Source organism: Otolemur garnettii, unplaced genomic scaffold (assembly GCF_000181295.1).
Source record: "Otolemur garnettii isolate 467f Iridium unplaced genomic scaffold, OtoGar3 scaffold00021, whole genome shotgun sequence".
Classification (NCBI taxonomy): domain Eukaryota; kingdom Metazoa; phylum Chordata; class Mammalia; order Primates; family Galagidae; genus Otolemur; species Otolemur garnettii.
Window position 1 is genome coordinate 20,525,111 of NW_003852416.1, and position 14,850 is coordinate 20,539,960.

General features: G+C 39.6%; 1 protein-coding gene across 5 annotated transcripts in view; it reads left to right on the plus strand.

Moving 5' to 3' along the window:
• ERLIN1 (ER lipid raft associated 1) overlaps positions 1–11,096 on the plus strand; it is a 41,148-nt gene extending 30,052 nt beyond the window's left edge. For 3 of the 5 annotated variants that reach the window (XM_003787267.2, XM_023511619.1, XM_023511620.1), the window contains exons 10-12: positions 5,787–5,876; positions 6,735–6,814; positions 9,251–9,808. In XM_003787267.2, the coding sequence (XP_003787315.1) occupies positions 5,787–5,876; positions 6,735–6,814; positions 9,251–9,472 (392 nt within the window). In that variant the 3' untranslated portion in view covers positions 9,473–9,808. Of the gene's footprint in view, positions 1–5,786; positions 5,877–6,734; positions 6,815–9,250; positions 9,809–10,072 lie in introns of those variants that run through there. The other 2 variants (XM_023511622.1, XM_023511621.1) reach the window with 2 other exon arrangements.
• Positions 11,097–14,850: the final 3,754 nt, after the last annotated feature.

The window sequence follows — 14,850 nt, forward strand, 5'->3', positions numbered from 1 at the left end:
AAAAAAAAAAAAAGTTTTTTAGTATTATAAATAAACTCTTTTTAAAAAGCACTTTTTTGTATTGGTTTTGTAGAGGTATGCTATTAATTTTTTTTTTATTTCACAACCTTGCTGAAAATGCTTTTATTTCTAATAGTCTCTTGAATTTCCCAAATGAACAATCATTATCTTCAAATAAGGACAAATCTGGGTTTTTCTTTATAATCCCATATCTTTTGTTTCTTCTTCTTTTTATCTTACTACAGTAGGCTATGGCTTACACAGTATGGTATAGGAAAGAAAGATAGTAACATGCATTCTTGTCACTTTAAGTAGTTCCAATTACGTTTGCTATAGTTAACACTTAATTGATTAATGAAGTTTCATCCTGTACTTTGCCAAGAGCTTTAATTGTGAATGGCTGTTAAAACTTTTAGAATTTTTTCTACGAATGTTGATATGAACTTGTGATTTTTCTTTTTAAACCTGTTAATATAATATGTTATATTAATAGGTTTTCTAGGACAGCACCCATAGCTCAGTGGGGAGTGTGCCAGCCACATACACTGAGGCTTGAGGGTTCCAACCCAGCCTGGGCCAGCTAAAGCAACAATGACAACTGCAACAGAAAAATAGCTGGGCATTGCGGCAGATGCTTGTAGTCCCAGCTACTTGGGAGGCTGCGGCAGGAGAATCGCTTAAGCCCAAGACTTTGAGGTTGCTGTGAGCTATGATACCATAGTACTCTACCCAGGGCTACAGCTTGAGACTCTGTCTCAAAAAATAATAATAATAGTAGGTTTTCTACTACTGAATTGTCTTTGCATGCTTGAGATAGTCATCTACTCAGTCATGATGTAGGAGTTCACCCCAGTATATGTCTCAATATAGTTTGCTGATAGTTTCTTCAGAATTTTTGCTTTTATTTTCATAAATTAGATCAGCTTTTAATTTTCTTATATTCTTACTGTCAGGGTTTTTTTGTTGTTAACCACAGTTTTACTAGCCTAAAAATGAGTTGGAGAATATTTCCATTTCCTTTGTTACGGAATATTTTGTATAAGATACGTATTATCTCATCATTGTATTCTAGTTGTGGTGGAACTCATACAAAAACCATCTTGGTCTAGTGGGGTTTCTGTTTTTTTCATTTGCTTGTTTTTATGGTAAGATTTAACCTACTGATTTAATTTCTATATTGAATGTAAGTCTAGTCAGGTATCTGTAGTTTTTAAGTCTGTTTTGGTAATTGTATTTTTATAGAAAATTGTCCATTTCATCCTGTATTTCAAATATGGGTGCATAATTTTTTTTGTAGAATTCTCTTATGATTTTTAAAACTTCTACCAGAGGCTCAGGGCCCGTAGCAGAGTGGTTACAGCGCTGGCCACATACACCGAGGCTGGTGGGTTCAAATCTGGCCCAGGCCAGCTAAAACAACTATGACAACTGCAACAAAAAATAGCCGGGCGTTGTGGCAGGCACCTGTAGTCCCAGCTACTTGGGAGGTTGAGGCAAGAGAATTGCTTAAGCCCAAGAGTTTAAGGTTGCTGTGAACTGTGATGCCATGGCTCTCTACTGTGGGCAACGTAGTGAGACTCTGTCTCAAAAAAAAAAAAAAAACCAAACCATTCTTATTATAATTTCTTTGGCTCCTCATGAACTATTAAAAGCATATTTTAAAATTTCTGTTTCAATACGTTTTGAGGGGCTATCTTTTAATTATTGATTTTCAACGTTACAGAATGGCAGTCAGAAAATAAGATCTGTACGAATTCTTAAATGTTTGTTGAAATTTGCTTTGTGCTTGTGGTCCTTTTTTGTATGTGTTTTATGTGCACTCTAAAAGACTAAATACGTATTCTTTATTTGTTGGATATAGACTTCTTTATATATCCATCAAACAGCCTTATGAATTATTTTTGTTATTCACATCTTTAGCATTATAATTTTTTTCCTTCTTGTGCTATCAGTTATTGAGAAAGATATGTTAAAATCTCCCATGCAAGGCGGCACCTGTGGCTCAGTTGGGTAGGGCACTGGCCCCATATACCAAGGGCAGTGGATTTGAACCCAACTCCGGACAAACTGCAACACAAAATAGCTGGGTGTTGTGGCTGGTGCCTGTAGTCCCAGCTACTCGGGAGGCTGAGGCAAGAGAATTACCTAAGCCCAGGAGTTGGAGATAGCTGTGAGCTGTGACACTACAGCACTCTACTGAGGCGAAAAAGTGAGATTCTGTCTCAAGAAAATAAATAAAATCTCTCATGCAGTTGGTGAATTTCTAACTTTTTTCTTTGTATTTTGGGGCTATATTGTTAAGACCATTCAGGTTCAGAATTATCACATCTCCCTGGAGAATTGCTCCTGTTGGGTAATGCTTCATTATCCCTACATGCTTTTGGCTTAAGGTCTATTTTGCCTGATTATAATATAGCTATGGCAAATTTCTCTTGGTTATTTCTTGGTGTATCTTTCCCCATTCTTCTCTTTCAACTTTTCTATGTCATTATGTTTTAGGTATGTCTCTTGTAAACAGTATATAGCTGGATTTTGTTATCTTATCCAATGTGAGAATCTGTCTTTTAACTGGTGAGTTTAGTCTTTTTATTTTTACTGTGTGGTTACTGCTATATTTGAATTTGTTTGTATCATTTAATTATGTGCTGTATGCCATGCATTTTTTTCTCTGCTTCATTTTCCCCTCTTTTCCAATTGGTATTGAATTAATTGAATTTTCTTAATTCTTTTCTTCTTTTTACTTGATTGGAAGTTTTACATTCTATTTCTGGAATGGATAACTATTCATTTCTTATAAAATGTCAGCAAGTATACCTAACTTGACAAAGTCTGAAATTAATCATACTCTCTCTCCTCTTCTTGAACAGTACCTTAGAATGCTTTAGCTCTCATCTTCCAGTCTGACATATTCTTATTGCTTAGCATTTTAGTTTCATGTTGTCTTTATCTTCCCATTGATTATTATCAACATCATTATTATTTATTATAGTATACATTATTTTTATTTACATGTGCTGAGTAATTTTGTCTACCCCATTGTTTTTGGCAGTTCATTCTTTTCTCTTTCTTTTTTTTTTTGTATTTGTTTTTGTTACACTATGGCAAAATTAGAGCCTTCGGTGAATACATCACTGAAGCAACACACATGATAACCCACCAAGGAACATCCCATCAGCTATCCCCCTCACCCAGTATTCTTTTTTTTCTGCTAGATTTTTTTCAATGAGAGCTAAGAAGTGAAAACTTCTTAAATTTTCTGTGATCTGAAAATACTTTTATTTCATTCTTGAATGGTAATTTAGCCTACAATCCTAAACCACACCAACTTTTCCTTGCCATTTAGTGACATTATTTCAATTTTGTTGAGCCTCTTGTACGTATTTATAAGTATGCTGTCCATCTAAGTAATCAACCTTCTCTTTTTGCTTTTAAGATCTTTTTCCATATTTGAGTATTCTCCAATTGCACTGTGGTATGTCTAGGTAGAGAAGAGCTTACTTCTCACTGGGTTGATTAGTAAAGGTGTTTAGTCTCTTCTTACAGCCCTTCAGTTCTAGATTTATGTAGGAGTTTTAGTGCTAACCTTATAACCCCTCATCTCCTGGCCCTTCGTGGGCAAAAATCCAAGTCCCTCTTCCTTGCTTGCCTAATAATCACTCCAGGGCTGCCCTCATACAGGCTTTTGACTCTCCTTTTGCTTAGGATCTCTTATTCTTTTTTGTGAAGTTAGTCATGCATTAAAAATAAATCTGTTATATTTTATATAGTATTTTAAGGTGGTGGTGCCTAAGGGGAAAGGTTTTATACTAGCCTCTTCTACCAATTTTTTAGAACTAACTTTGTTGAATGGGACTATCACAATAGTCCCCTGCGTTGAGATGACATTCTCTGGGTTCTGAGTGCATGCTCCAGATTTCTCATGTTTTATTTGAGTTTTATCTTGACCTTTTGTTTACACTTAAGTTTCTAGCCCAGTTGAACATAGTAGTTAAGTTTTAGGATGGTATAATATAAATTGATTTTACTCTAATGGAGTAAATAGAGAAGTAGAGAAGTATCCAGTAATTGAAGTATGACTAGAGTCTTTCTTCCTTGGTCCTGGGTCCTTTGGTTAAGTCAGAGGTTTGCTACAAGATTTTAGTTTCTCCCGCATCTACTTGCCTCCTACTTCCAACATGTTCACTCCCAGCACTTGTTTTCCCATTCTCAGATGAATTATCCTACTTTTGCTTTATCTTCAATAGCAGTGAGAATACTCCTCCATTGATAATGTTTTCATCATGTCATTTTCCTGATGCTAATTTAGCAATAGATCCTAAGGATGTAAAACTAAACTCCTTAGCCTGTTACTCAAGACAGGAGTCTCCTATCCCTCTCTTGTCACCCTGGGTAGAGTGCCGTGGCATCACAGATCACAGCAACCTCAAATTCTTGCGCTTACGCAATTCTCTTGCCTTAGCCTCCCAGGTAGCTGGGACTACAGGCACCTGCCACAATGCCCAGCTATTTTTTTTGTTGACAGTTGCCACTGCTGTTTTAGCTGGCCAGGGCCAGATTCGAACCCACCACCCTCGGTATATGGGGCCAGTGCCCTACACACTGAGCCATAAGTACTGCCCTCTATTGTTACTTTTTGGTTGTGATGTCTTATCCTCTGGTTCTGTATCACTTCTTCATTGTGACTTTTTTGTTCACATCTTCTTGTCTGTCTTTATGCTCCCTGGTCCATATCCTCCTAGGTCATGTCCATTATTTCCTTTAAGATTCATTCCAGAAGGCCTTCATTGGTTTAACTTTTCTCCTGTATTCCTTTTAAGAAATTTGCATACATATTGGTCTCTCTCTGTCACCCAAGCTGGAGTGCAACAACATCATCAACCTCAAACTCCTGGGCTCAAACAATCCTTCTGCCTCATCCTCCTGAGTAGCTGGGACTACAAACATGTGCCACCATGTTTTTATATTTTTTTCAGAGACGGGGGTCTCTCTATGTTACACAGGCTTGTCTTGAAATCCTGCCCTCTGGCTCGGTGCCTGTGGCTCAAGTGGCTAAGGCGCCAGCCACATACACTTGAGCTGGCGGGTTCGAATCCAGCCTGGATCCACCAAACAATGATGCCTGCAACCAAAAAATAGTCGGGCGTTGTGGTGGGCGCCTGTGGTCCCAGCTACTTGGGAGGCTGAAACAGGAGACTCGCTTGAGCCCAGGAGTTGGAGGTTGCTGTGAGCTGTGAAGCCACGGCACTCTGCCCAGGGGGACAGCTTGAGGCTCTGTCTCCAAAAAAAAAAAAAGAAAGAAAGAAAGAAAAAAGCAATCCTGCCCTCAAGGGATCCTCCTGCCTCACCCTCCCAAAGTGCTAGGATTACAGGCAAGAGCCACCATGCTTGGCCTCTCCTTTATTCTTTCTCCTGCCACATTATATAATTGGCCTATGCCTTTGTGCATTTTTGTTATTCTGTTTTTATTCTGTGGTACTTTCATAAAGTATCTTTTTTCTACATTAGCTTGTGAACCCTCATGGTATAGTCCCATGAAGGACTAGAACTATTAACATATTGTACTTCTTCCCACAAAACTAGCACTATCAAAGTAGAACATTTGAATTAGGAGATAAAGTCCTTTTTTCCTTTGAGTTGTTTACAGTCTTGATAGATAAAACTTAATAAAATACGTAGCCAGTAAAACTGTCTATAATTAAATGTTAGACTGTGTGCTACTGATTCTAAATGCCTCAGGTACTATAGAAATGTTTCTGAATGTGTCTTCTTTTGTTGTATCATTATAGAAGCAGAGAAGATTGCACAGGTGGCAAAAATCCGGTTTCAGCAGAAGGTGATGGAGAAAGAAACTGAAAAGCGCATTTCTGAGATCGAAGGTATATTGGGGAGAGTATGAGGCTCTGACTCTCCTGAATTGGCTCTGTGCTTCAGAGATTGGCTCTTGATTGTGTTGAGTGAGAAGGCCATAGACAGAATAATCTGGTCTGGAAGAAGTAACTAGTCTGATATTCTGGACAATTTAAAAAACACTACTATTACATTATCTAGCTCTTAGTTTGGTTTGTGACTGTGGGTAGCTCACCCTTCCTTTTCCTTCCTTAAATTAGGATTTATTTCTTGACACTTTATTCTCAGGTAAAATGTGAATATTACCCATAATCAATTATAAAGAATGTACAAGATAATAAAGCCCACTATCACTATCAGTTTGTTTTCCACCTGTCTGAAAAAAAAGAAACTCCAGTTTTCACAGAGGATCTCAAACTCCTTGATTTCACATATCTAAGCTCACAGTCTTGAAAATACTTTTGCTTATATACTATGCTTCCTATCTTTTTCTGTTAATTCTGAATCAGATTTGGAGTGGCTGAGACAACATGGTAAATAGATCAGAACTTTTATGTGTGGACTTAATTATTGTACTTGAAACCTAGAAGCTGGATGGAGTGAGGTTTTGGGTGGTAGGAGGTGGAAGAGGCAGTGGAGGAAGGAAGGAACAACTTAGTGTAGAAAACAAGTGGACTCAGATGAACTGAGTTATTCAATAGTGACAAGAGTATTCCCCTTTGAGAAGGAGCTGTCTAGGGACTGGGATTTGAAAACTGCTTAAACTTTCAAACTGAAATAAGCAATTGAAATATTAAGCAGTGAAGAAAGGGACTCTTAACTAGCTGAGGGAATGTATTGGACATTTTCCTTTGTTTTAGATACCCTGACTCTGTTTTACTTGCTAGATGCTGCGTTCCTGGCCCGAGAAAAGGCAAAAGCAGACGCTGAGTATTATGCTGCACACAAATACGCCACCTCAAACAAGGTGACTGGCTCTCCATGCTGCTCTCCTAATGATACAGTTTAGCAGATTTGCTTTCCCTTTTCAGGGGCTCTAATATGATAGAGGTGATTTTATCCAAGATCAAAGGTAGTGACCAAGACATCCTCCAGAATCAACTAGTCATTTTGCAAGATATATTACACAGTCATTGAGTAGTGAACTTTGTATATTCCTTATGAAAAGTGGAATAGGACATAGGCAAAAAGATTTATAAACACAAGTCAAATACCATAAATCTGTTCATTTGTACTTCCGTATAAAAGCTCAATAATCAGTAAAATTGAAGGTCTTCTCCTGAAATGATAGAAGTGATAGGAGAAGAATAAAGTTTATTTAGAATAACAAATAAGGTAGCTTTTTTGTATAGATGCTAAGCTTGTTTGGAGGAGTATTTTCTTATCAGAAATCTTCTTTGCATCTGACGGGTAAGATACATCTTCATTATTAAAGACTATCTCATGCATTGTAGGATATTTTGTATTTCTGTCCCTTGCCTACTAAATGTCAGTAGTGCTCAGCACTTGTTTTAGCAGCCACATACACACATTTCTAAATGCCCCCAGTACTCCTTTTTATTGGATTTTAAAAAACTCATATTCCAGTCATGAGGAATTTTATGTGAGATAACTTGAGAAGGGGCATTTAGTGATACATGGTTCAGCAATTTCGTGTAAGTCATTCTGGAGTAAGCTAGCTAGAGCGTACAGGCCTAGTGAGCAGGAGTTATTTAATTAAGAGGCAGCTAAAACCTCTATAGTAAGGGAGGGATATATATCTCCAAGATTTATAAAGTTACTAATTGTAGAGTAGATTGGAACAAATAAGGGGTTGAAATAGAGATTGCTAAGTAGTATGATGCAGCTTGAAGGATTAGAATTAAGATTTAAGGTACAGGGTGTAATCTTTGAATTTAGAAAGGAACAAAAGAATCTATATTTAGAAGAAATGAGAGTTGTCAGTCTTTGAAAACATTGGAGGACATAGCTCTATAGAAACAGAATGGAATTTGGTCAAGATGAAGGCAAGATAGGAAACTTCAGTTTAGAAAACTAGCAGTCTAAACCTATAATAAGAGAAGCTGGCCAGGCATAAGTATAAAGACCTTGCCTTTGAGATTAGCCTCATTCTGAAAGGGTCAGTAGTTTTATGCCATGTTGAAAAATGCTACTCAGATACCAACCTATATTGAGAAGGCCTTAGGAAGTAATCTAGTTGTGTACTATGACCAGATTTGATTGCAGTATTTCATCTGATCCTGTGAATCAACTGGACAGGGTAGAAATCCAGGAGGTAAAAGGTGCTGGAGTGCAGAAAATAGATTTTGTAGAATTATGAAGTACAAGACAGACTTTTGCCTTGGGGACAGGCTGAGACTGAAGACAAGGAAAGTGGCTTTGGGGTTTGATGCCCATAGCTCCGCGGTTAGGTCACCAGCCACATGTACCAGGGCTGGTGGGTTCGAACCCAGCCCAGGCCTGCTAAACAACAACAACAACAAAAAATAGCCAGGCTTTGTGGCGTCTATAGTCTCAGCTACTTGGGAGGCTGAGGCAAGAGAATCGCTTAAGCCCGAGAGTTTGAGGTTGCTGTGAGCTGTGACGCCATAGCACTCTACTGAGGGTGACGTGGTGAGACTTTGTCTCAAAAAAAGTGGTTTTGGGAGATGTATATATTCTGGGAGAGTAGTGGAAGTGAGTTTTAAACAAACCCCAAGAGGTTTTGGTTGGATGTATCTTGACACCATGATTTCAAAAAAGATTGCAGCAGAGACAGAGATCTGGTAGTTAGCAAACATTTGTCACAAACATCTTTTTAAACATCTAGCTTCTGGGAAGAACAAGAGGCCAAATTCAGGTGACTTCTTTAGATTTTTTTTCCAGTTCTAGAATTTGGTCACAAAGAGCAGAATCGCAGGTGATTGATTATAAGATTATGAGCCCAATCCCTTTCCTTGAACCTCTGCCACTCTCATCCATTGACCTATGTACCTCTCTCAAGAGACTCAGCAGAAATTCTAGACTTGTGTCAGTTTGAATTCAGCTTAAATGAAACAAAGTGTATATAAAAGTACTTTGTAGGCCTTATAGAAGATGGCCAAGAAACGGTACAGAAAGTCACCATGGAAATACTAGTTATTATCATTGTTACACAAAATTCACTCCCCAATTCTTTTATTAAAAAGCAAGTAACTTTCCCTGTGTTAAGATAAGACAGGAGCTTGTTGAAGCAATTTAAAATTAGGAACTTATCTAGTAATGTGATAGCTACTCTCCAAAATGAGAGAGGGTTATTAGGAATCAGTCAGAATTGAGTCATTAATACTCAGAAAAGTAGTAGGAGAAATGATGTAGGAAACCAGAGAGATAACTGTTGCACTGAAGTATTCTGATGCCTTTGCTCTTGTTTGCTCCCACACAGCACAAATTGACCCCGGAATATTTGGAGCTCAAAAAGTACCAGGCTATTGCTTCTAACAGTAAGATCTACTTTGGCAGCAACATTCCTAGCATGTTCATTGACTCCTCTTGTGCTTTGAAATATTCAGATGTTAGGACTGGAAGAGAAGGCTCCCTCCCTTCTAAGGAGGCTCTTGAACCCTCTGGAGAGAGCCTCATTCAAAACAAGGAGAACACAGGTTGATGCAAGAGGTGGAAATGTTCTCCATATCAAGATATGTGGCCCAAGGGGTTAAGTGGGAACAATGGTTGTACGGACTCTTCAGTTTTACAGAGAACATGTGCTTCCTCTGTTCTGCCTCTCCTGTGATAGTCTTGGTTTATCAGCTGATTGCAGGATAGAACCAGCTGTCTGGCACCCAAAATGGTCTTTTCAGCCACAGTTTTATCAAGTATCCTGTATGTGTTCCTTTCTAAACTCAAGTATTCATGAACAAGGGAAAGTCTGATGCTAAGATGCTGCCTGCACTGGAATGTTAGACACTAAATATATAACGAGCTGTGTTTTTCTAAGCTGAAATCTATTGAATAATGTTTACATTGGTCCCTGGGAAAGTGTATGCTCAGGCATTCAAGAGATGGGAGGCCTGAGAGAAGATATCCAGGATATGGTAAGTTAATGAAGACTGATTACATCTGGAACCCAGGCTCTCTCTCGTTGGGGTCCAGTCTCAGCATTCATCCATGTGATTAAGATACAGGCCACTGAAGTTCCCCAGGAAATGATCTTCCACTTGAGCAACCATTAACTTGATACAATTTGCATCTTTCTGTTTTCCTACAGTCAAGTTGGTGGCCTGCAGGGACCTGTGTTTTGCCTTCCAACCAGAGATTCCTAATCACTACTTTATTGCATTAGTTGGCTCAGAGATAAAGAAGGCTTGGTTTGAAGTTTTGGGTGAGATGAAACCTTTGTTCTGAACCAAAGTTCTGGGCCCTGCATTCCACTGGGTGATGACTATCAGCATCACTGCCCCAGGCTATGTGTAACTAAGGTGCCTGGTTTTAAGCCACAGCCAACTCTTTATATGTTACTACTGTTTAGCTGTGGCTGGCTAAGAGCAGGATAGGCTTTGATCAGAAATAGGAGCAGCATACAATTCCTGGCCATTCACTGCACAGTATTGTATCATATTTGCAGGAAGTTTTTAATTTTAGAACTGGATTTGGGGTACATTCATTTATCCCAGCACTTCATTCTAAAGGCTAAATCCTAGGGCAGCCATGATACTAGCACACTGACTCTCCTTTGTACTGTTCATCAGGAGTCCTATATAGTGTGGAACAAAGAGTAACCTAGAAAGCAGCCTTTGGCATCTTTGTCTCCTCTCCCAGCCCCAGGATGCTTAAATCAAAGTTGTTTCTCCAACTTTTCACCTTACTAGGAGATCGTGACTGCTGACCTGGGCAGCCAGTGAATTTAATTTTCCATGAGAGGATGACAGAATTAACCTGTGACTCTAGGAGACCGACTTCATCTGGACCTTTTTATCCTTCAGAATAACTTTCCTGGAACAGTGTGCTTCATAGTTAGGCCTGAATTTATGAACTTGTTAAAATATCCCTTTTGTATTCTCTATTGGAGCTAGACAAAAAAGTCACGGGACCACTTCCAGAAACCTTTCAGCTGTTAGTCCTGTCCGTCTCATGACAGCTTGTGGGTTGTGCCAAACACTTCATTGGGAAAGGAAAGCCCAGATTTGAATGGGTCTTTTCCCTGGGCCTTATACTATAGAGGTGTAATATGGTGATTTTTTGTTGTTGTTGTTTTTGCTCATTTAATTCTACAAGTTCTCTTTATGAATGAATTTTGGGTTCTTAAAAACTTTTGAATTATAAAAATAAATTCCTAAGCTGTCATATTGTTGCTACAGATAAATAATGATTGTTGTGGGAAATCTGGATCATTGACCTCTGTGCTTTCATTCCTAGAAATATTTTCTATTCATATGAGCAAAAAGCTACTGCCCCAAAGTGATGGCTATGGGTTTTCTTACTAGCCACAAGCTGTAGTGACAAGGCTGAGGAGCAAGGGAAAGGCTGTTGTGACTTTCTAAAGAAAGCACTTCCACTTAAACTCCCCATGGAGTTTGCTTCCCTGCACCCACTCAGTGAGCCCTAGCTATCCTTCAGGGATGTTCCTTTTGGTAAGATATACACTGTAATCTTGAAGTCTAAATTTATATGTGAAATGCTGCCTTTTTTAAAATAAGAAACTAAATAAAATTATTTTGCTATCAGTGATTTGTGTTCTTTCTCAAGTGACTCCATTCTTTTCTGTTATCCTAACATGGCTATCTTGGTCATTCCAGTACATAACCAATTTTTTTGCCAGTTTAACTTAACTTTAGAGGCTTTTAAAAATACCTTTTCCAGTATACTGCCTAACTGGTATAAGAATTTAAAAAACAGACTCGGCGCCTTTGGCTCAAGCAGCTAAGGCGCCAGCCATATACACCTGAGCTGGCGGGTTCAAATCCAGCCCAGGCCTGCTAAACAACAATGACAACTGCAACCAAAAAAATAGCTGGGCATTGTGATGGGCGCCTGTAGTCCCAGCTACTTGGGAAGCAGAGGCAGGAGACTCGCTTGAGCCCAGGAGTCGGAGGTTTCTGTGAGCTGTGATGCTATGGCACTGTACCCAGGGCGACAGCTTAAGGATCTGTCTCAAAAAAAAAAAAAAAAGAATTTAAAAAACAGGATGTCCACTCTTTCTTGAATCCTGGAATTTAACAAGGGATGTTCTAGTTCCTTGTGGGACAGAGATATTAGGAAGGGGGAGGATTAAGTGTTGTATCCCTGGGAACTTCCCATAAGAGCTAAAATGCTTTTACACTGAGAAGGGGAAGATAACCATCGATGGTGGAAGAAAAACAGTTTGTATAAACTATAACTGATAGTATGATAAAATGACCTTCACCAACTCAAATGTTATCAGCCCAAGAGCTGGGGTTGGACCCACTGTTCCCAAATGTTCTACATTCCATACTGGGGACAGTTTTGTGGTGATATTAGGCCAGCAGTGAGTGGAAATTGGCAGTTGTGGGGCACCCAGCTCTCCCCTGGGATCCAACCCATACGTCAGCTGCTGAAGACCACTTTACCTGATGCAAACCAATTATCCTGTAGGCTTTTGGTGGGTATTTTAATTGCCTCTTCTCTGGGGGATGAATTCCCTGAATTAGAGCTGTGGCTTCTGATTGCCACAATTAAGTCCCAAATGTGTGCACACAAAGCTTTCAGATATGGCCCCTGCTGACTTCTCCAGGTACCCTTCTCTAAGGTCCCTAAATACACCTTATCTCTGTCCCTTTGCTTGTAGTGTTCCATCTCCCTGGCTTATTTCCCTTCTCTTGTGCCAGCTTTCCTTTGTTACCTCCTATTGAGTCTTTGTCACTTCGTCACAGAGGTCAACCTGAACTTCTTGGCTCAGGTTAACATCCTTTATTTTCCCCTCTGTCTCACTTCATATATCTTATTTTCTGCTTAATGTCTGTTTTTACACATGCTAAACTCTGTGAGGGTGGACAGTCCTGTACCCTGGGGCTTGTATTATGTATCTGTTGTTAATAACCTAACATGGTGCCTGGACTATAGGAGTTGGTCAGGATTTTTGCATGAAAGAACAAAAGATTAAATGTGAAATGCAGGTAAGTGCAGGCAGTTGACCAGTGGAAAAAAGGACTTAGAAGTTAGGCTGGTGTCCGGGTCAGAGCTTAATGTGTAACCATGAGAAGTTACCTAACATCTCTAAACCTATTTACTCATCTTTACAGGGCAGCTCTTCAGTGGGTTCAACATGACAGGTGGTACATCTAGCATAGTATTTTACTCATGGTAATTGCTGGGATATAGTAATGCATCTAGTCTAGTCCATAGAAGTCAGTGTACGTTTCTGTTTTTGAGTAGACTGTAAGTGCCCATAATGGAAAGTGAGCACAGTACCTGATACACACAAGTGCATAATAAAACATCTTGATTTATGTCTTCAGCAGCTATGAGCTAAGATAGCAGGATTTTAAACCTCAACCACAGCCCTCCACAGCCCTCTACAAGTTGGGTCAGCTTTTCAAATTCCTCCTGTTCTCTTTTCTTTATATAAGCATTTAGAATTGATTTACTGTTATCATTGCTCACTACCAGTGTCCATTCTCACACAGACCATAATTCAGAATGATTCATTTCCTATACCATATTTCTTTGGAATTGGTACCTATCTTTCCTTCCCACCCCCCCTTATCTCTTTCAATCCACTTTTCTACTTGCTATCATTTCCATTTTTTATCAGTAAAAATGTCTCCTCCTGGGCAGCGCCTGTGGCTCAAAGGAGTAGGGAGCTGGCCCTCTATGCCGGAGGTGGTGGGTTCAAACCCAGCCTGGGCCAAAAACTGCAAAAAAAAAAAAAAAAAAAAAAGTCTCCTTTTCTTCCTATAAAAATTTATTGAGGATCTACTATATACTGATTGTAGAGGCAACAAAAATGCATATAGCTTTGTTGGGGGTGGGGGGCAGTGCAGCAAGTAAGTTTAATAGTGAGGTAAATACCACAGCAAGGTGAACATGGGGTGCTAGGTGATGCCCCAATAAAGATCACCCCAGTCGTAATTTCCAGAAAGCAGTGTCTAAGCTAATTTGTTTGGGGTGGATGGGGGCAGGAGCCAGCTGAAGAGGTTGACAGTGATGGTAGAATGTTTTCCAGGCGTTATTAGAACTGCATGCAACTGCCTTTTAAAATGCAGTTAACTGGCCGGGTGCAGTGGCTAACATCTGTAATCCCAGTACTTGGGAGGCTGAGTCAGGTGGAATGCCCGAGCTCACAAGTTCAAGACCAGCCTAAGCCAGAGCAAAACCCTGTCTCTGAAAAATAGCTGGGCATTGTGGCAGGTGCCTGTAGGCCTAGCTACTCAGGAGGCTGAGACAAGAGAATCACTTGAGCCCAAGAGTTTGAGGTTGCTGTGAGCTGTGATGCCACATCACTCTACCGAAGGTGACCCAAGTAGGACTCGGCCTCCAAAAAATAAAATGCAATTAACTGAGTCCCCAGCTTCAATAGTACCAGGAGGCATAAGAAGCTTTCCATGGCAAACCGTTGAAGGCCCTGCTGTTACCTTCATTTTACAGCTAAGATTTAGGGAGTTTACTTCACCCAAGATTCCATGAATAAATGAGTGGCAAAGGAAGGATTTGCCCAACTATTCACATTCTAGATCCAAGTTTTTTACCACAGCCCTTTACATTTGCCCTGAAGCAATTATATTCAGGACAATGCAAACTTTAGGGTAGTTTTCAGAGGATGTGTGAGATGTAACAGAGGTCAGAAAAAGGGATAAATGCATGGCTTATGTGTGATATGAAGTGGTGACCTAGAAACTGATTTTGTCTGCCTTCTGCAGGGTTTGAAAGAAGGGCTGTAGGTGAGATGGACAATAGAACACCTAATTCCAGAAAGATTAGCCCTTTACATCCTGGAGGAGCAGCTCCCTTTTCTGTAGGAAGCAAGTGGAGCTGAATGACACAACAATGGACTAGCATGAGGTATGCTCTGGAATACCACATAGATCC